Source organism: Vulpes lagopus, chromosome 3 (assembly GCF_018345385.1).
Source record: "Vulpes lagopus strain Blue_001 chromosome 3, ASM1834538v1, whole genome shotgun sequence".
Lineage (NCBI taxonomy): Eukaryota > Metazoa > Chordata > Mammalia > Carnivora > Canidae > Vulpes > Vulpes lagopus.
The window spans coordinates 126,145,356-126,165,829 of NC_054826.1; the positions used below are offsets into that span (position 1 = coordinate 126,145,356).

The 20,474-nt window shown below is 56.8% G+C and overlaps 2 protein-coding genes and 1 long non-coding RNA gene across 6 annotated transcripts in view; 2 read left to right on the plus strand and 1 right to left on the minus strand.

Moving 5' to 3' along the window:
* Positions 1 to 363: 363 nt before the first annotated feature.
* Positions 364 to 5,635, minus strand: LOC121488241. Its single transcript, XR_005986999.1, has 3 exons — positions 3,413 to 5,635; positions 3,015 to 3,146; positions 364 to 1,362 (listed from the first exon to the last, which is right to left on the minus strand). It is a non-coding gene; the product is annotated as an uncharacterized LOC121488241 (long non-coding RNA).
* Positions 1,501 to 15,073, plus strand: TFAP4 (transcription factor AP-4). 4 transcript variants are annotated; one of them, XM_041750667.1, is made up of 7 exons: positions 1,501 to 3,198; positions 10,932 to 11,097; positions 11,214 to 11,312; positions 11,706 to 11,876; positions 12,259 to 12,399; positions 13,599 to 13,751; positions 14,522 to 15,073. In XM_041750667.1, the coding sequence occupies exons 1-7, from the start codon at positions 3,110 to 3,112 to the stop codon at positions 14,714 to 14,716; spliced, it is 1,014 nt and encodes a 337-aa protein (XP_041606601.1). In that variant the 5' UTR covers positions 1,501 to 3,109; the 3' UTR covers positions 14,717 to 15,073. The 4 variants fall into 4 exon arrangements, with proteins under 4 accessions (XP_041606601.1, XP_041606602.1, XP_041606603.1 ...); XM_041750668.1 differs by lacking the exon at positions 1,501 to 3,198 and adding an exon at positions 8,746 to 9,134; XM_041750669.1 differs by lacking the exon at positions 1,501 to 3,198 and adding an exon at positions 9,166 to 9,593.
* Positions 15,074 to 17,996: 2,923 nt separating this feature from the next.
* Positions 17,997 to 20,474, plus strand: part of SRL (sarcalumenin) — a 49,749-nt gene continuing 47,271 nt past the window's right edge. Inside the window, exon 1 of the mRNA XM_041749292.1 lies at positions 17,997 to 18,110. The gene's annotated coding sequence lies outside the window, so the exon portion shown is untranslated. The remainder of the gene's footprint in view (positions 18,111 to 20,474) is intronic.

The following is a 20,474-nucleotide window of genomic DNA, read 5'->3' on the forward strand; positions in this document are numbered from 1 at the left end:
AAAGATTTTATTTATTTATTCAGGAGAGACACACAGAGAGAGGCAGAGACACAGGCAGAGGGAGAAGCAGGCTCCATGCAGGGAGCCCGACGTGGTTACTGATCCTGGAGCTCTGGGGTCATGCCCTGAGCCAAAGGCAGATGCCCAACCACTGAGCAACCCAGCCATCTCTGTTTTCACCATTTTAAAGTGTACAATTCAGGGGACGCCTGGCTGGCTCAGTTGGCGGAACATTGGCTCTTGATTTTGGGGTCATGAGTTCAAGCCCCACGTTGGGCATGGAGCCATTTAAAATAAAATAAATAATAAAAAAAGTTTAAAGCATACAATTCAGTGGCATTAATTATATTCCCAGTGTTGTGCAACCATCACTGTTTCCAAAATTTTCCATCACCCCAAAAAGAAACACCATACTCATTAAGCAATAACTCTTTCATTTCTCCCCTACTCCAGTAACCTCTGATCTACTTTCTATCTCAGTGAATTTGCCCATCCTAGGTACTTTCATGCCCGTGGAATCATAACATATGTGATCTTTTGTATCCTGACTTAGTTTACTTGTCATGTTTTCAAGGTTTGTCTATGTTGTAATATAGATGAACCCTTCGTTCCCTTTTAAGGCTAAATAATATTCCATTGCATGGATAGACCACATCGTGTTTACCCACTGATCAGTTGAGGGACAGTGAGTGGTTTGCCCCTTTTCGCTACTGTGATTTTTTTTTTTTTTTAGATTTTATTTTATTTATTCATGAGAGACACACAGAGAGAGGCAGAGACACAGGCAGAGGGAGAAGCAGGCTCCATGCAGGGAGCCCGATGTGGGACTCGATCCCAGGACTCCAGGATCATGCCCTGGGCTGAAGGCAGATGCTCAACTGCTGAGCCACCCAGGCGTCCCTTGGCAACTGTGATTAACGCTGCTTTGAACACTGGCATATAACAACCTGTTTTGAGTCCTTGTTTTCATTCTTTTGGGTTCTACCTAGGAGTGGAACTGCTGGGGCAGAGTACAACCTCTGCCAGGTTTTGTATGGCCCCTGAAGGAAGAATGGTACGGTCCCCCTAAAATGTTCACATCCTAATCTGTGGAACCTGTCACGAAACTGCGTTATGTGGCAAAAGGGGCTTTGAAGATACAGCTAAGGCAAGAATCTTGAGATGGGAAATTATTCTGTATTATCTGGGTGGGCCCAAGATCATCATAAAAGAGGCAGAGTCGAGGGGTTGGGATAGGAGAAGAAGGAGATATGGTCTAGAAGGAGATATGGTAATAGAAGCAGAGGTTGGAGTGAGCCGCTGGAGTGAGGTCACCAGCCAAGAAACGGTGCTCAGGGGGAACCAGGCTCCATCCAGGCGATTCTGTAAGAGAAGAGCAGGGGGTAGACACGCTTCTCCCGGTTCTCATTCATTCCTCACGCATCCATTCGGGCCCTATAGATCCTGCTCAGTGTATACAGTTATATGACCCTCTTTCCTATGTTGCCCCCAGAAGTCATAATTTCCTGAGCACATTTCCTGTCCCCACAGTGAGACTTTCCAAGGACTGTGATGCTAAGTGAACTGGGATCTGTGCTTCAAGTGCCCAACAGGTTGCTTTAAAGATGAGAGAACACGCGTTCAAAAATCTACACGGTACTCTCAGTATCTAATAATCATCGTTCCTAAAATATCAGTAACTCTTTTTTTTTTTTTTTAATATCAGTAACTCTTGTTAGTAGTAGGAATATTTTAATTAGGAGGCGCGATTTGGGCGGAACCTTGAAGGCAGAGGGGATTGGGAAAGGCGGTGGGCAGGAGCCAGGACCTTCCGAGGCAGGCGTGGTCTTCCTGAGCCTGGGGCCAACCCTCCAGGAGCCAGGGGAGGGGACTCGGGAGGGGGTACGGAAGCGGGCAGCCGCAGCGTCCTTGCCTCCCCGCCCCGGGCATCACCGTAGTAGAGAGCGCACCCTGGCGGAGGAGCAGGTCCCGCACGGCCTTAGGCATGAATGGGAAGCTTCGGGCCTCCTCTGCTGTCCAGCCTCCCCGCGGAGGTGGGGAGTGAGGGGGACCCGGCGGCAGCCACCAAATCTGCGGGCCGCTGCCGTCTTGGCCCGCCTCCAGCCTTCACTCCCCGCCGGGGCCCCCCGTTTCTAAAGGCAGCCCCAGGATCTAAGGCGCCCGGCGTGCCCCCTTCGCTCTGCACCCCCCTTCCCCGCCCCCCGGCTCCGGGATTCCCAGGCTCCGGAGCCCAGGCTGGGCGGCCAACTGGGCAGCCAGGGAGGGAGGGGGCTGGCTGGCCTCCGAAGTCGGCCCCAAGTTACATGTGGGAAGAGGTGGCTGTGACGCAAGTTTCCAGGGGGCCCTGGGCTCGGAGGGAGCGAGCCAGAGCGGCTCCTCTCCATGCAGCTGCAACCCGAGCAGCACCCCAGGCCGCCTTCGCCGTCTCCGCGGGGCCCAGCTGCGCGCCCGCCGTCCCCGGGGGCCGCCGAGCGCGGAGATCCTGCACCGGGCAGTCCCCGCCGGACCCCGGACGCGCGGGCTAGGCTCCCTCGCAGTGGCTGGCCTTTTTTTTTTTTTTTTTTTGCAACGCTTGCCAACCTGTCAGCTGATGGACCTCATCACCCATAGTGGCGCATGTAGCTCGGCCGCAGCTCGCTCCATTCACACCGCGCCCCCCAGCCACCCCACGGCCCCCGGCTCCCCGTGCCGGGGGGTTGGCCCGCAGACCCTGGCTGCCACTAGCCCCCGGGGGCCCGCGCCCCTCTCGCCCTGGCCTCGCGCAGCCCGGGGGGCGCTGCAAATAGTCCTTTGTTTACATGCAATTCCTTACTCCGCGGAAGGAGGCCGGGGGAGTGCTGAGTTTTCACCAGCTGTTTCCCGCCTTGAAACAGACATCTGATCAGCTGCAAACACACACACACATACACACGCCCGGGGAGGCAGGCCGGAGAGACCTCCCTCCCGCCCCTCCCGCCCGCCTCCCTCCCCTCGCCGCCGCCGCCGCCAGCATCTGGGACCGGCCGTTTCTGCACCTCCGTCCGGCGCTGCCCTTTGATTCGGATTTCCATCTTGCATTCTACGGCGGACCGCGGGACCCGGCTCGTGCAGAGGAGGGGCGCCGATCGCTATGGAGTATTTCATGGTGCCCACTCAGAAGGTGCCCTCTTTGCAACATTTCAGGAAAACAGAGAAAGAAGTGATAGGAGGGCTCTGTAGGTGTGTACTCCTCCTCCCCCCCACCCCCTTCCCATGATTGCAGCCCCCGGCCAGCCCGCCCGGGCAGGCGCGCGTGTGCGCACGCATGGCCCGCGCTGCCAACCCCGCTCGCCTTTCTTAGCCGCCGGGGCGGCTACAGCCCCGCGCGCCGGGCTTGCGCCGCCGGGGGACCCTCCTCCCCCGGAACATGGGGGCCCCGAGCGGCCCCGCTCACTTTTGTCCGCTGCAGGCGGGCGAGTCGCGACGTTTGTAAATTGCAAACAGACCCACGTGGTTCTGCAGCAGTCCCGGCCATGCTTGGTGCTGGTGGCTTTCCCCCCCCCCCGCGCTTCCTCCTCCCCCCTCCCGCGGCGGCTTCCTTCCTCTCCCTCCTTCTTCGCTGTCTCTGGGTGGCCCCCTCCGTGGGGGCTTGGGGGGCCCGGGCCGCGCGTGGGGCCGTGGCGCGGGCGGCTACAATGCAGCCACGCCGCGGCTCTGGGCGCGCGGGGGGGGGGATCGGGGAGCCGGGTGGTGTGTTTGCAGGGTGCGGGGCTGCGGCGGGGCCGGGGGGCGTGCTCGAGTGGGGGCGCGCGGATGGGTGGGACCCGGGAGGCCGGCGCTGCCGGCCGGGGGCGCCGCGGACCCGGGCACGTTGGCGGCCGCTCGCTCGCTTGCCGCCCGCGCCCGGGCGCTGTTTACTAGCGAGGCCTGGACGTGACTCTGCAGCCCTCTTGGAGTAGGCGGACCTCGGCGCGTCGCCTCGCGGGAGCTGTAGTTCCCCGCGCCCCGCCCTGCGGCATTGTGGGAGTTGTAGGCGCGCCCGGGCCACGCTTTCCTCGCACAAAGCTCAGCTCCCGAGGGCCGGGTGCGCCAGGCGGGCCCGCGGGGGTGTCTTTTGGGGAGGGGGCACCGGACAGTGCCCCTGGCCTCGTGAGGCCGCTGCCCGCCGCCCGCGGGGCTCGGCTGCAAACTTTCCAGCCCACGCCCCTCCCCCAGCCCTAAACCGAAAGCGTCCAGCCTCGCCGCCCGGTGGGTGCGTGGGTGGGTGACCCCGGGGCCGCCGCCTTCCCCCGGAGCTACTTCCCAAGCGTGGCCTCGGTCGCTCCAGATCCATCCTTCACCAGAGGGTGACGGGTGCGCGCACCACTCATCCCCATTCCCCTGGACGCTTGTTAAAATGCACGTGCCCGCCACTCGGATGGCCAGGAGGAGGACGGCCCTGTCCCTGAGCGTCTGCACCGAACTCGGCCCGCGGGACACGGCGGTGCTGAGTCTGGGGCTTCCCTGGGTGCCCCACTTGGGAACCTGCAGACCCCTTAGAACCCCGCTGCTCCTGGAGCGAAATGGCTCCCTAGGACTGGGGCCACGTGCTCAGCCGCCCGGGTCAGGCTGGGCGGGGATTGAGGGAGGAGGAGCCGGGGCGGCGTGGCCCGCGCTGCTGGACAGCAGGGGCTGCAGAAACCGGGTTCGGGGACGGTGGCTGCTCCTGTATACACACCTCCCCACCCTGCCCCAGGCTCCCACCTCGATGGTTCTCAAGTTCGGAGTCATGTGCAGCCAGGGGGGTGGCCACCCTGGGTGCTGGCCCTTCCTTAAGGTCTACCAGAAGGGCCTCCCTGTAATAAGAAAAAAAAATTCTGGAGCTCTTAGTATGTTCTAGGGACTCATTTTGATAGATTTTTTTTCTCATTGAATTTTTACACTCTGCGTCCTGAGTTAAGCGGCCTTATGTGTACTGTATGGGGTGAGGACATGGGCTTGAGAAGGGAAGAGTTAGTTACAGCAAGTGTTGGGGCTGGGACTTGAACCCTGGTCCCAGAGCCCTGCTCCTATCCCTCGTGGCTGGTTGGTTGTTCAGAGAATGGCTGGGTAGTACTGTTTGAGCCTGATCCTGGGTAGGCTTAGCACAGTGGGGACCTCTAGCCACCAGGTCTGGGACTTAGTTGAATCCTCTCTTGACCTCCCAGGACTCTAGAAGTTATACTGTCCCTGTCCCAAACCCTGCTTTAGAGGAGTCTAGCAGTCTCCAGGGGTCAAGTGCCCCAGGCTTGGGCATGGGGACATGCTCAGCCTGCCTATCTATGAGACAGTTGAAGCCTGTGCAGTGGGTGTGGAGTTGGGACCTTTGGGTTTGTTCATTTTCAGAAGCTGTGGGGTGAGAAGTGTGTGGGCTGGGTGAGAACTTCTGGCTTTATGGATTGGTTTCTGAGGCTGGGACCTTGTTCTATCCCTCAGTGACTAGGAGCACTCTCTGCCTCATCCCTCTCCCAGACCTACTGGAGGGGGCCATACTGCACAGTGGGCACCCCCACCCTGAGTCACCCTCAGAGCAAGGCTCATGCCCCAGCTGTGTGGTTTTGGACCTGTGTGGTCTCAGCATGTGCCACTTCAGTAAAATGGAGCACCTGTGAAGGTTAGGCTGTGTGTATGGAAAGCGCCAGGTATCTGTTAAATTCTTAGAAGCAGGAGTACTGTGATCTTAAAGTGTTTACCTCCTGCCCTTGGGGGGAAAGAGACCAGTGCTCAGAAGGAGTTAGGGAACAATTAGGGGCTTTGGAGTGTGTGTGCTGGGTCCCTGATGCGGTATATATGTGGCACCGGCTCTGGGCTGGGAACAAGAACTGGCCCTGTCCCAACAGCTCAAAATCTCCTGGTGCTAAGATCTTGACTCTCCTGGTCTTGTCAGCCCCGGAAGAGAGATCTTGGGTTCTCCTGGAATCCTGGGTGCAAACTCTGGAAAAACAAGGCATCCTGTTTTCCTCAATCTCTTTTTTTTCTCTTCCATCTCTCTCTTATAACCTAAGGGTCATTTTTATTTTATTATTATTTATTTTAAAAAGTCATCTCTGTGCCCAACATGGGGCTTGAATTCATGACCCCCGAGATCAAGAGTCTCATGCTCTACTGGCTGAGCCAACCAGGCACCGCCCCCCTCTTCCGTGTCTTTTGAATTTCACCATGGTCCTATGAAATGAGGTGGTATTCCCCCATTTTGCAGGTGGGTAAACAGGCTTTGAGAGATGAAGTGCAGTTCCATGGGATAATAAGGGGCAGAGCTGGCTTATACTTGAACACAGAGTAGGGAGTCCCCTCTGAGGCGCTGAGGAAGCCCTAGGGAGGGGAGGACAGGGGAGAGGTGTTTCTGATGTGAACAGCCTGGGCATGGTCTATTGGAACTGAGGGCAGGGGTGGCAGGCTGGTCAGAGTGTGGTGTATGGATAGAAGCAGTGGGGCCGGGTGGAGGCTCTGGGCTGCTTCAGTGCTGCACAGAGAGGATGAGCGCCTTGGGCATCCTTGCTGAGGGTCACTGCTTCCCTCCTGTCCTCCTCTTGGGGTGTAGGAGAAGTCCCATGTGGGCTTTCCCACCTCTGCCTGTAGATGTTGAGCAGCAGGTGTGTGAGTGACTTTGGGCACTGTAAATGAGAGTTCTCAGTGGCTAATCTTTTTTTTTTTTTTTTTTTTAGATTTTATTTATTTATTCATGAGAGACGCAGAGAGAGGCAGAGACACAGGCAGAGGGAGGAGAAGCAGGCTCCATGCAGGGAGCCTGATATGGGACTCGATCCCAGAACTCCAGGATCACGTCCTGAACCGAAGGCAGATGCTTGAACCGCTGAGCCAGCCAGGCGTCTTGTCAGTGGCTAATCTGAGGCTGGAGCCAGGCCTGGGGGTGTCGGTGGATGGGGGTTACTTTGCCTTTGGGCTGGGAAGACGGTGCTCCCTACCCGGGAGCCTCTGATTGGTCTGCTGGTGTTATTCCCAGGGGGCTGTCTGGAGGTACTCTGGTATTGGGGGGACAGTCTTAGCACCCAGGGCTGGTACTTAAACTGTTCTTGGCCGGTTGGCTGCCCTTCTCCAGGAGACAGGCTGTCAGAGGCCAGACTGGGAGGGAAAGAAGTAACAGACGCTGGGTGGCAGTGGACCATGCCACCTTCACTGCTCACCTGGGAGTCTGGAGTTGATGTGGAGGGGGCAGAGGGCCTTACGATTCCTTTCAGTCATGCTTATGTGTGCAAAACTCAGATAAAAATGTAAGAAACTTTCAGGGATTTGCAGAAAAGTCTACTTGATCTATGGTCATCTAGTTTAGCAGCTGGACTAGCCATGAATTATAGGAATCTGATTGGTCAGCGATCAGGACCCCTAACATTCCGCCAACCAGAACCTCTGATTAGTGCACACATTCCAGGGCTGTTTAGGTGAGTTATCTGTTAGGGTCTTGGTGGCAGCCCAAGTCCTCAGGAGGAACTGCAGCTTTGGGGTGAAGTCTGTTTTCTGGGACTTTTTTTTTTTTTTTTAAGATTTTATTTATTCATGAGACACACACACACACACACACACACACAGAGGCAGAGACAGAGGCAGAGGGAGAAGTAGGTTCCCTGTGGGGAGCCCAACGTGGGACTTGGTCCCAGGACCCAGGATCACGCCCTGAGCTGAAGGCAGACACTCAACCACTGAGCCACCCAGGTGCCCCTGCTTTTTGGGACTTAAGTCTGCATTAGGTTAACTGGCAGCTGGTTCCTGAGCCAGGGCGTTGATGGACTTGGTGGGGAAGGAGACAGGATGGATGGCACATTTGGAAGAGCCAGGATGAGCAGGCCCTGGATCCTTCACTCCACTCTGGCCTCTCCAGTCCCTGGGCATCCTGGGGAGAAGGGAGGAGCTGAGGGTCTCCCAGGGCAGAGATTTTCATGGGCAGATGAACTGGCTGGCTGGGGGAGGTGCAGCTGAACTCTGGTTTCTTTGGGGGTGGGACCTGGAAAGTACAGGAGGTAGGTACATTGCCTGCACCCTGACCCATCTGTCTTTCACGGTGGACATGAGCGGGTCACTTCTGTGCCTGTCCCACTGTTTGTCGGGAGGAGCACGGACACTACCTCCTGAGGCCACATGTGGGGCTCTGGGAAGCAGCGGGGTCCCTTTGTGAGGTGTCAGGAGAGGGTACCAGCAGCAGGTGCGGGAGAAGGGCTGAGCTTTGGCATCTGCAGGTGCCTGTTGAGCAGGATGGCTGTGCACACCACATGCTTTGTCTTTCTACAGGGGTAACTGTCGTCTGTCTGTCTGGGTGTCTGGCTCTGTGGGGCGGTGCAGAGCCTACTCTGTCCTGTGGGTAAGAGCCAGGCTCTGGGGCTTGAAGCAAGCCTATGTCCTTGATCCATTCAGTAATCATAAGGCCGCTGGACTCAGAGAGAGTGTGACAATTCTAAACATAGAACTCAGAATTTATATATATATATATATATATATATATATATATATATATGTATATATATATGTATATATTTTAAAGATTTTATTTTTTTTATTTATTCATGATAGACCTAGAGAGAGAGAGAGACAGACAGACAGAGACACAGGCAGAGGGAGAAGCAGGCTCCATGCCAGGAGCCTGATGCAGGACTCGATCCTGGGACTCCAGGACTGTGCCCCGGGCCAAAGGCAGGCACTAAACCGCTGAGCCACCAGGGATCCCCCTATTTATTTATATTTTTAAAGATTTTATTTATTTACTCATGAGAGATACAGAGAGAGAGAGGCAGAGGCACAGGCAGAGGGAAAAGCGGGCTCCTCGAGGGAAGCCTGATGTGGGACTCGATCCCAGGACTCTGGGATCACGCCCGGAGCCAAAGGCAGACACTCAACCACTGAGCCACCCAGGCGTCCCTTGATTTAAGATTCTTACTCTGTTGCCGAGTCCTCCAGTTGGGCCTTCTGGAACGGCCAACACTCAGGGTGATCCAAGGGTGGAGGTGGGGCTCCTTTTGACCTCTCACCATTCTTTTCAGGTCTGGCCTTTGGGCATCTCCAGGAGGGCCCCAGGGACTGTGTAGGGGTGTCTCCCTGTATCTTCCGAGAGGATGGGGATTTCCACCCAGACGGATGTCAATCATTTGGTGGCTTGGCTTCCTTTGGACATCTCTCCCCAGTTTTTTTTTTTTTTCTTTTTGTTTAAAGTAAGCTCTACACCCAACATGGGGCTTGAACTCATGATCCCAAGATTAAGAGTCATATGCTCTTCTAACTGAGCCAGTCAGACTCCCTACCTACCTCTTTTTCTTCTTCTCTCTCCACTCCCACCTCTTTAATCCACCCACCCACCAAGAGGGTCTGGAGGGCACTGCCAGATCAGGGAGCCTGGACTAGGTTCTAACCCCCCACAAAGGGCGGGCAAGCCACTGTGTGTGTCAGGTCTCGGGCTTGCGTCCTCGCCACTGCTCTGTCCCACCACCCCATCACCTCTGATGTAGGGGCAGGGAAGCTGGGAGAAGTGAGGTGCCCCTGCCCCGAGGTGAGGAGCCAGATGGCTGGTAGTCTGACTCTAAGACTCTGTCCCTCCTCATTCGGAGTCCCAAGTCTCCTCTGCGAAGAAAGGGTCGTGGGCCACCTTTTGAGCATGGACATTCCAGGATGCTGTAAGGAAACTGCCCCCTGGGGGCCCCCAGCTGCGGCGGACTACCCTCTCCCCCAGGAGAGGGGGCCAAGGCCCAGGAAGGGCAAGGGCAAGTCCAGGATCCTGCCGGCCCAGAGTGGGGCAGACAGGGGGGGCCAGGGGGCCAGGAGAGGCCATGGCTGTCTCCAGCTGTGGCAGATGCATTCTCCGAGGTTTTCTGAGCAAACGCCTTACCTCCTGGGGACAGGCATGGAGGCTTGGGCACCTTTTTGAGCCCAGGGTCCTCATCGATGGAATAAGGCTGCCCATAGTCCGTTTCCCCACTTCTCCAGAACCAGGGGTGTGAGCTCTTTTGGCCCAGGCCTGGACCAGGTCACCCCGGGAGGGCCCCTCAGGAAGACGCCAGGGATGTGGCTTTGGGTGGGGCTGGTGGCCTCTTCTGGGAGCCCAGCATCTGGAAGCCATCAGGCCAGGGGCGGGGGGAGTCGCAGGAGAGGGCCGGGAAAGGGGGAATGCCTCCTCCGGGCCACACACAGGCCCACCCCTCGGGAGCAGTGGCATTGGGCCTACAGGCCCCGCTGCTGTCTTTGCCTCCTGCCAATACCTCTGGGCCTCTCCCCCTTCCACTGGCTGCCTTCTCTCTCACTCCACTGGCTGCTGCTCCTGTAAGATGCAGTCACGTAATATGCAGTAACATTGCCCACTGCATGCTGGGAGCCTTGCTCCTTTGGCACAGGATGGGGCTGCCTCTTGGGGTGGGCAGGCTCAGGGGAGAAGTGTCTCCATGGGTGGTTGGTCTGGTGTCCCCTTCTTGGAGTAAGTGGTACCTGTCTCGTTTTTGAAGTCTTAGCATGGGGTGTCTGGGGCCAGGCTGGGAGCTTGCAGACCAGTGTGTGGCTGCAGATGTGGCTGTGGCGACGGGGAGGGAGGAGCGATGTCTTCCTAGTCCTCAAGCCTGCGGTGCTGCAGGAGGGGGTCCAGGTGCATAGCCAGGAGCTCAGAGGTGTCCCAGGGACAGGTGTCTGCAATTATTGTCTGGGACCATCTGTATCAGAATCACAGAGATTCTCGCTAGCTATAGCTAGTCAGGCTTCTGGGCCCCACCCACACCTGCTGGCCAGACACTGGGGCTAGGACCTGGGGCTGCGCACTTACGGACACCCAGACACCCCAGAGGTACTATTCCATCACCCTCCTGATCTGCTGGGGTTGTAGGGACCTGGCAAATCTGGCATCTTCTGTCCCAGGACGGATGAAAGTTACACTAGCGGCCCCCGGAGGTGAATTGTAAAGACAGGGTCCCACCGGGGCAGGGCATGGAGGGCACCTAGCCTGAGCAGGTCTCTGTCCTAACCTGCAGCCTTGCCAACATTCCACTGACCCCTGAGACTCAGCGGGACCAGGAGCGGCGGATTCGGCGGGAGATTGCCAACAGTAACGAGCGGAGGCGCATGCAGAGCATCAATGCGGGCTTCCAGTCTCTCAAGACCCTCATCCCCCACACAGATGGAGAGAAGCTCAGCAAGGTGGGCTAGGCGTGGAAGCCTTCCTGGAGGATGTGGTGGGCTCAGGTGGGGAGAAGGAAGTGAGCTTTGGCAGACGCTGCCCGCCAGGGTCCCTGACTTGTCCCTCCCACCCTCAGGCAGCCATTCTCCAGCAGACGGCGGAGTACATCTTCTCCCTGGAGCAGGAGAAGACCAGGCTCCTGCAGCAGAACACACAGCTCAAGCGCTTCATCCAGGTAGCTCCCCGTGGGGGCCTTCTGCTGCCGCAGTGCCCTGCCCCCTCTGGCTGCCTTTCCCCGCGTGAGCGTGTCCTGGCTCAGCCGTGGCCCGCAGGCTGCATCTTCCCTACTCACCTATTTCAGGCACTTGCCTCCCTGCCTGGGCTTTGGCTTACCCATCCGTGATGTGGGGTGGGGTGGGCTCAGGAAGGAGCCGGGTGATTTCTGGAAAGCAGGTCCATTGTGCCTCCTTTTCTGGGCTTCGGCCATCTGTTGGGTTTGCACAATGGGGCCCTAGTGCTGAGAGGGACCTTGGGGGGCTGCGAGGGAGTCCTCTGATGTCCCTGGTGGTGGTGGTGGTTGTAGTTCGGGGTTGTTGAGGCACACTCACTGGCCCCTTGGGGTCCCCAGGAGCTGAGCGGTTCATCCCCCAAGCGGCGGCGGGCAGAGGACAAGGACGAGGGCATCGGGTCGCCGGACATCTGGGAGGACGAGAAGGCGGAGGACCTGCGCCGGGAGATGATCGAGCTGAGGCAGCAACTGGACAAGGAGCGCTCGGTGCGCATGATGCTGGAGGAGCAGGTAAGGCTCTGGGGGTGAGCAGTTCTTTACGGGAGCACCTGCTCTGTGCCAGAAGAGCACCTCTCTTCTCAAATAAATAAAATCTGCCCAGGCCCAGAGCAGCGCAGCAGGGGCAGGCCCTGGAGGTGGGAGGGGGCACGGCCTGAGGGAGGAGTCATGGTTGGCCCGGCAGGCTGGGCTAAGGACTTTGTTCTCTCCTGCCGAGGGTGGACGAGTGTCAGCCATGCCAGGGTTTGCAGCAGGAGTGAATGGCCTCTTGCGAAGCCTAGAGCCTGGAGGCCGACCTGCGGTCCTGAGGGCCCTGCTCTGGGTGGGGCCGGGGAGGGGGAGGTGCGGGGTGCCCTCTGAGCCCTGCCCCTGAACTTGTCGCCGTGCCCCCCAGGTGCGCTCGCTGGAGGCCCACATGTATCCGGAAAAGCTCAAGGTGATCGCACAGCAGGTGCAGCTTCAGCAGCAGCAGGAGCAGGTGAGGCTGCTGCATCAGGAGAAACTGGAGCGCGAACAGCAGCACCTGCGGACCCAGGTGAGCAGCGATGGCCTGGGAGCGGTCCTCACTCGCAGCGTCAGTGCCCCGGGCTCCAGCGGGGCAGGCCCAGGGTCCCAGGTTACTGGTTCCCAGGTAGCCTGCGTATGTTACCACATCGAATCCTCGTAGTGGCCCCTTCAGGCCTGAACTTATATTCTTCCTATTTTACTGATGGCAAAATTGAGGCGCACAAAGGGTGCATGACATGCCCACTTGTGATCCTCAGCAACTTCGCTGTCTAAACCCACGGTCTACACACTTGATAACCACTGTAATTTTTTAAAGTATTTATTTACTTTTTGGGCGCCTGGGTGGCTCAGTTGGTTGGGCGACTGCCTTCGGCTCAGGTCATGGTCCTGGGGTCCTGGGATTCAGTCCCATGTCAGGCTCCCTGCTCAGCAGGGAGTCTGTTTCTCCCTCTCCCTCTGCCCCTCCCCCTGCTTGTGCTCACTCTCTTCTCAAATAAATAAAATCTTTATTTATTTATTTTTTAAAAGATTTTATTTATTTAATCATGAGAGACACACACACAGAGGCACAGACACAGGCAGAGGGAGAAGCAGGCTCCATGCAGGGAGCCCGACGTGGGACTCAATCCCAGGTCTCCAGGATCACACCCTGGGCTGAAGGTGGTGTTAAATCGTTGAGCCACCTGGGCTACCCAAATAAAATCTTTAAAAATGATTTATTTACTTTAAAGAAAACATTTACTTGTTTTAGAGAGACTAAAAGCCAACACTAGTCAGGGGAGGAGCATAGGGAGGGAGAGAATCTCAAGCAGACTCCCTGTTGAACGCAGAGCCCAATGCGGGCCTTGATCTCATGACCCTGAGACCAGGACCTGAGCCAAACCAAGAGTCAGCTGCTTAGCATTCTGAGCCACCCAGGTGCCCCACAACCACTGTATTTATTAGATGTTAAAGTGCTTGCTTGGTGGACAGTGAAGGGGCCCCGGGATCTCAGATGGCTGGAAGCCCCTCTCTGGAGCACCTTTTCCACGTTTGTAAAGTAAGAGGGGGTGGAGCACAAATTGGCCAGCCCTCCTAGGGAAGATGTTCAAGGGCCGGGGTGGTTGGCAGCGGCTCTCTAGAAGCAGATGGTTTTGAGGGATGTCCCTCTGTGAGGGACAGAAGGATAGAAGGGAATGGGCAGCTCCTGGAACCTTTGAAAAGAGACTGAGGGCTTCTTCCTTGCAGCTCCTGCCCCCTCCGGCCCCTACCCACCACCCCACAGTGATCGTGCCGGCGCCACCCCCTCCCTCCCACCACATCAATGTTGTCACCATGGGTCCCTCCTCGGTCATCAACTCTGTTTCCACATCCCGGCAAAACCTGGACACCATCGTGCAGGTACCTGGACTTGGGGATGGGGCATCATGTGGGAATGGGCCCTTTGTGTCCGTCCCCGCATCTCTCTTTCTGCGTCTGCGATGGGGGTGGCTCTGAGAAGGTTTGGGGCAGAGAAGGGGGCAGGGACAACAGAGTCTGGAAGACCCTGTTCCTTCCCTCTATGGGGTTTACCGAGAGGCTTCTTTGCTCCCTGAGCCTCCTGGTGTCAGGTTCCTGCATCCAACTCTTGGGTTGGTCCAGAGCTTCCTCTCAGCTCCATCTCCAGGACCTGGGTGGGCTGCAGCTGGCAGTGGTCGGGTAGGGACCAGTTAAGCCTCCTGCACAGAAGGAAGAAATGATATGATCAGCTTCAAGGGTCAGGCCTGAAGTTCTGCTGTGCCCAGCTTTGGGCGGTACCCCTGGGAGAACCAACAGCATCACAGAGAAAGAAAGAACTAAATAACAACAACAAAAAACCCCATCCACCCCTGCCACGTCGGTTGCATGTAAACCCAGCAAAATTGAATAATAAAGTTAATAGCAGAGAAGAGACCTGGCATAAGTGAGCAGGTGCTTTGAAATACATAAATGAGAGACGCTTGTAACTCCAGGCTGACTTGCCCTGTGATCTCCAAGGAGGTGTTCAGCTTAGCGGAGAAGGTCTGAACGTTGGGCAGGCAGGCTGCTGTCTTGCCAGGCTTACTTCTGGACCTTTCTGGGGTGCGGGTGAGGGGGTGTTTGTCCGAGTGTCCCTGGCTGTCCTCATTACACCCTGTCCCCCCCCCCCCAAGGCGATCCAGCACATCGAGGGCACCCAGGAAAGGCAGGAGCAGGAGGAGGAGCAGCGGCGAGCGGTCATTGTGAAGCCGGGCCGCAGCTGCCCCGAGGCCCACGCCTCTGACACTGCCTCCGATTCGGAGGCCTCGGACAGCGACGCCATGGACCAGAGCCGGGAGGAGCCAGCAGGGAATGGGGGGCTTCCCTGACCACCCCCCAGCCCTCCTCTCCCTTCTTGGGGCCGGAGGGGGCCGGGGGCAGCAACAGGGAACAACGCAGGTGAACGAGTGAGGAATTTTTACAAAATTACGACGTCATTTGGGTCTCTTTTGTGACCTCTTTTTTCAATACTGTAAATCCACCTTTGGGCGAAGCCACCTGACCTGAGGCCCCGGAGGGCTGGGGTGGCAGGAGCGCGTGGGAGCACCGGGACCCCTGGGGCCGGGCCTCGCCCCGGAGGCTGGGGGAAGCTGACACAGATGCCTGGCCTCTCTCCGCCAAAAAGCTTTTTTTCTTTCTTTCTTTTTTTTTTTTTTTTTTTCATTTAAACATGTTTTTAAGAACAGGGAAAAATCAAACAAAACCCCAAGGTATTCTGGCCTCCCCAGAGCCAGCCCTAGACCGTCAGTCTTTGACTCCTTCCCTCCTCTTTTTTTTTTTTTTTTTCTTCCCCTTTAAGCACTTACATGGGTTGGGGGTCTGGCTGGGTCAGAGCTCTCTGGGGCCCCGGGGGTCTACAATGCTTCTCGGTTGGGGTTTGCTGCTGCCCTACTCTCCTTCCCTCCTCGGCTCAGCACGAGGACTCGCCACTCCCTGCCGCCACCCAGCCCCATCTCTTCCTCCGGGTTTCCCATCTTCCACCCCAAAAATGTCTTTGTCTCTCTCTTTTTGTTTTGTTTGTTGTTGGTTCTTTTTGGTTTTGGTTTGGTTTATCTTTTTGGTTTTTTGTTTCTTGTTTTTTTTTTGTTTTTGTTTCTGTTTTTGTTTTTTGTTTTTTTTTAATTTTTTTTTTTTTTTTTTTTTTTTTTTTTTTTTTTACAATTTTGAGGTCTTTGTGTTCAAGGAGAAGCTATTATATTTTGTTAAGAAAGTGGGGGGAAAAAACCAAGAGGCCACTGTGCCTTTATAAAGAAACAAAATAAAGTTTGTACTTTGTTTTTTAGATTCTGTGTCTCCTGGGTGTGTGCTGTTCTGAGGAGCCGGGGAAGGCTACCTGGACTAGAGTATGGGGTGCTCTTGGGGCCCACCAGAGGGGATCGGGTGTGGCTGAACATGAAGATGGTATGTCGTCGTCATCCCCCCACCCCCTGTGCAGTGGGCAGTCAGGGTCCCCAGACTCCTGGCATTATTCCCTCGACTGTGCAAAGATGGGTGATGGCGCCAGGGGTGGGAGGAATGTCTCCTTCAAGGGGAGAATGAACCACCAAGCCACAGATTCCCATCTCTTAGAGAAAGGACATGGGATGTTGAGGGGTCCTAGTTGTCCCCAGGCTTTGCCACTTCTTCATCTCGTGTAACCTCGCTGAACCATAGTCTCCCCAGCTATAGGAGAGAGAGTAGTATTACCTCCTGGCATGGTGTTACAGAGATTGGTCGGGTCTGGGAATTTATCTACAAGGCCCCTGAGCATCAGTTTTGTCGTCTGAAGTTGGAAGTCAGTGGTACAAGGGCATTTTATGTTGCTGGGTAGGGAGGTGGACCTTTAACTCTCTCAGAATCCTCGGTGACCAGATGTGGCTTTACAGAGTGTTTCCCCTTGGGGAGCCTGGGTGGAGCAGTTGGTTGAGCATTTAACTCTGGGTTTCGGTTCAGGTTGTGATCTCACAGTCCTAAGATCTGAACCTGGTTCGGGTTCCATGCTCAGTGGGGAGTCTGCTTGGGATTCCTTCTCTCTGCCCCTACTCCCCATGAATGTGCTCTTTCTCTCTCTCTGTGTCTCCCTCAAATAGGTAAATCTTAACACACACACACCCACAAACCCCCAAAGTGATTGCCTTTTCCTGCTTTTCCTCATTGTGTATGTGGGCACTTAGGTCAGAGCAGAATGGCCAATTCACATCTCACCCTACAGTGATGCTTGTGACTACAGTGAGATGTCTCCAGACATGAACTTGCTGAAGACAAAGGCAGGCAGGAGCCTGAACTTTTTTTTTTTTTTTTTTAGAACTTCAAAATTAAAAAAAAAAAAAAACTTTAAAATTAAGTATTTTAAAGTGAAAAATTTAGAGGCACTTAGTATATTCACATTTATAAGATTTTATCTATTTATTCATGAGAGACACAGAGAGAGAAAGGCAGAGGGAGAAGCAGGCTCCATGCAGGGAGCCCGACGCGGGACGCGGGATTCCATCCTGAGACTCCAGGGTCACGCCCTGGGCGGAAGGCAGGCGCTAAACCACTGAGCCACCCAGGGATCCCAGTATAGTCACATTGTTGTGTTGCTGCCACCTCTATACACTTTCAAAACCTATCACTCCAAAATTCACACTTTTTACTTTTTGGTTGTGTGACTTTTGACCAATGCATACAGTTGCGGTCCAGATCTTAGTGGTCTCATCTCATTGTCCTGCACTGTCCCTTTGCAGTCCAGACCCTGGCAGCCACACTGAGCTGCTCCTACAGTTTTGTCTCTTCCACATAAATGGAATCCTATAACGTTTAGCCTCTTGACTCTAGCTAGCTTCTTTTTTTTTTTTTTAATTTTTATTTATTTATGATAGTCACACACAGAGAGAGAAAGAGAGGCAGAGACACAGGCAGAGAGAGAAGCAGGCTCCATGCACTGGAGCCCGACGTGGGATTCGATCCCGGGTCTCCAGGATCGGGCCCTGGCCAAAGGCAGGCGCTAAACCGCTGCGCCACCCAGGGATCCCCTAGCTAGCTTCTTTAACTTAGTATCACAAAGTTTTCTTTTGGGGGGGTCTATCTAGCTAAATTTACATAATTATATTAAAATACGTGTCTGAGGGGAGGCGCTTAGCCCGGATCTGAGCGGGGACCCCCTTCCCAAGGCCAGAGGAGCCACCGTTTCCAGCCAGGTGCGCAGCGCGGGGCACGGGTCCCATGCAGCTCCTCAGAGCATCAATAGAGGGCGCTGTGGGCCCAGGACACCGGGCCCGGCGAGGGCAGAGGCTCCGCCTCCTTCCGGTGCCCGCGGGACTGCTCAGTTCCTATAGGCCAGAGGAGGCACCTGGGGGCGGGGCCGGAAAGTCCCCTCCCCCGACCTTAGTGGCGCGCCTGGTGACAGTAGGCGGTCTCCGCGCAGGCGGCGGAAGTCAGGGGCGCGGACGCGGCCCCGCCTCTTCCCGGACTCTGTCCCCCTACCCCCCCGGAGCGCATGCTCCTTGGCGCCTCAGGCGGCTTTGCGCGCTACCGCCGGCCCACCGCTCTGTCCCCATCCCCGGTCCCGCCCCCGCGCGCTCTCACGCACGCCTCGCACGCAAACGCCGCGAGCGTGTGGCTTCCGCGTGTTCCCCGCGGGGAGGCGCTCGCCCGCTTCCTCCCGCGGCCGCCGGCGCCGGGGCTCGCCCTGCGGCGGGGTGCTGTGGCCCGCGCGCCCGGCGGGAGTCTGGGAAGGTCTGCAGGCTGCGGCGGAGAGAACAGGTGACGTTACTTCTACTGATGCGTATCACTTTTAAGCCACAGTATCCGCAACACTGTCGTTTCAGCACAGCGATGGATGTAAGGAACGCACGGAATCCCCGTTCTTCCCGCCATGTTTGGGAACCTTGTCTGCCCCTTGCCAGGCCTATGTGGGCACAGGCGCGGCTCCAGGGCCAGCACCCGCACGTAGGGAGGTGACAGGGTCAACGGCCACGTGAGGGGCAGTGACGGGGTCCAGGGTCAGAGCCACGCGTGGGGCAGTGACGGGGTCCAGGGTCAGCGGCCACGTGAGGGGCAGTGATGGGGTCCAGGGTCAGCGGCCCTGTGAGGGGCAGTGATGGGGTCCAGGGTCAGCGCCACGTGAGGGGCAGTGATGGGATCCAGGGTCAGCGGCCCTGTGAGGGGCAGTGACGGGGTCCAGGGTCAGTGCGACGTGAAGGGCAGTGACAGGGTGTAGGGTCAGCGGCCCTGTGAGGGGCAGTGAAGGGGTCCAGGGTCAGCGCCACGTGAGGGGCAGTGATGGGATCCAGGGTCAGCGGCCCTGTGAGGGGCAGTGACGGGGTCCAGGGTCAGTGCGACGTGAAGGGCAGTGACAGGGTGTAGGGTCAGCGGCCCTGTGAGGGGCAGTGACGGGGTCCAGGGTCAGTGCGACGTGAAGGGCAGTGACAGGGTGTAGGGTCAGCGGCCCTGTGAGGGGCAGTGACGGGGTCCAGGGTCAGTGCCACGTGAAGGGCAGTGACAGGGTGTAGGGTCAGCGGCCCTGTGAGGGGCAGTGACGGGGTCCAGGGTCAGTGCGACGTGAAGGGCAGTGACAGGGTGTAGGGTCAGCGGCCCTGTGAGGGGCAGTGACGGGGTCCAGGGTCAGTGCCACGTGAAGGGCAGTGACAGGGTGTAGGGTCAGCGGCCCTGTGAGGGGCAGTGACGGGGTCCAGGGTCAGTGCGACGTGAAGGGCAGTGACAGGGTGTAGGGTCAGCGGCCCGTGAGGGGCAGTGACGGGGTCCAGGGTCAGCACCACGTGAGGGGCAGTGACGGGGTCCAGGGTCAGCACCACGTGAGGGGCAGTGATGGGATCCAGGGTCAGCGGCCCTGTGAGGGGCAGTGACGGGGTCCAGGGTCAGAGCCACGTGAGGGGCAGTGACAGGGTCTAGGGTCAGCGGCCCCGTGAGGGGTAGCGTCGGTGTCCAGGGTTAGAGCCACATGAGGGGCAGTGACGGGCTCCAGGGTCAGAGCCACGTGAAGGGCAGTGACTGGGTCAGGGGTCAGCAGCCCCGTGAGGGGCAGTGACGGGGTCTCCAGGGTCAGCGGCCATGTGAGTGGCAGTGACGGGGTCTCCTGGGTCAGCGGCCCTGTGAGGGGCAGTGACAGAGTCCAGGGTCAGTGGCCACATGAGCAGTAGTGACAGCGTCCAGGGTCAGCGCTGCGTGAGGGGCAGTGACGGGGTCCAGGATCTGCAGCCACACGTGGAGGTAGTGACAGGGTCCAGGGTCAGCGGCCACATGTACGGTGGCTCCGGTCCAGGTGGCCACACACCTGGGGCCAGGCCTGGCGGTCTGGAAGGGCATCGTGTCCTGCAGGCTTAGTGCTCACTGGCCTGGGAGGAGGAATAAAGGAAGATGTGGGAATGGGGTGGTATGGGACCCCAAGCTGCTAAGAAGCTTGGACCTCATGTTTTGTGAAGGGGTAGGGGTCTGGGAGACATGACGGAGTCGCCATTCAACAAAACCTTTATTGAAGTATTACTTAGTGTGCATACCGGGAAGAGGAGCATAGCCTAAGTGTTTAGCTCTGTGAATTTTCACAAACTCAATATATAGCCATGGACCCCCACCCCATCAGGACCTCAAATGATTTATTTTTTTAAAACCTTAAAAAATTTTGGGATCCCTGGGTGGCGCAGCGGTTTGGCACCTGCCTTTGGTCCAGAGCGTGATCCTGGAGACCCGGGTTCAAGTCCCACATCGGGCTCCTGGTGCATGGAGCCTGCTTCTCCCTCTGCCTGTGTCTCTGCCTCTCTCTCTCTCTGTGTGACTATCATAAACAAAACAAAACAAAAAAACAAAAAAAAAAACTAAAAAATTTTGTGGAAACAGGTGTAAAAGGAGGTACTGTGTATCCTTCACCTGGCCTGCACCAGGGTTAACATCTTGCACACCTGGAGTACAACTGCAGAACCAGGTATTCGGGACCAGTGTAGTACACCAGGCTTATTTACATTTTATCAGTTTTATGTGTTCTGGTTACATATGTGTGTTTATGTAACATTTTGCACCAGCAATTATGAGTTGCTCTGCATCCTCACCGTCAGTCCATATCATCAGAATATAACAGTATCGGGACACCCGGGTGGCTCAGAGGTTGAGTGT

Excerpts from the sequence above, each read along its gene's own strand:
- TFAP4 (XM_041750667.1), top strand. The coding sequence starts at position 3,110 with ATGGAGTATTTCATGGTGCCCACTCAGAAGGTGCCCTCTTTGCAACAT. Across the intron at positions 3,199-10,931 it reads GTGATAGGAGGGCTCTGTAG|CCTTGCCAACATTCCACTGA; the intron begins GTGTGTACTCCT and ends CCTAACCTGCAG. Across the intron at positions 11,098-11,213 it reads ATGGAGAGAAGCTCAGCAAG|GCAGCCATTCTCCAGCAGAC; the intron begins GTGGGCTAGGCG and ends TCCCACCCTCAG.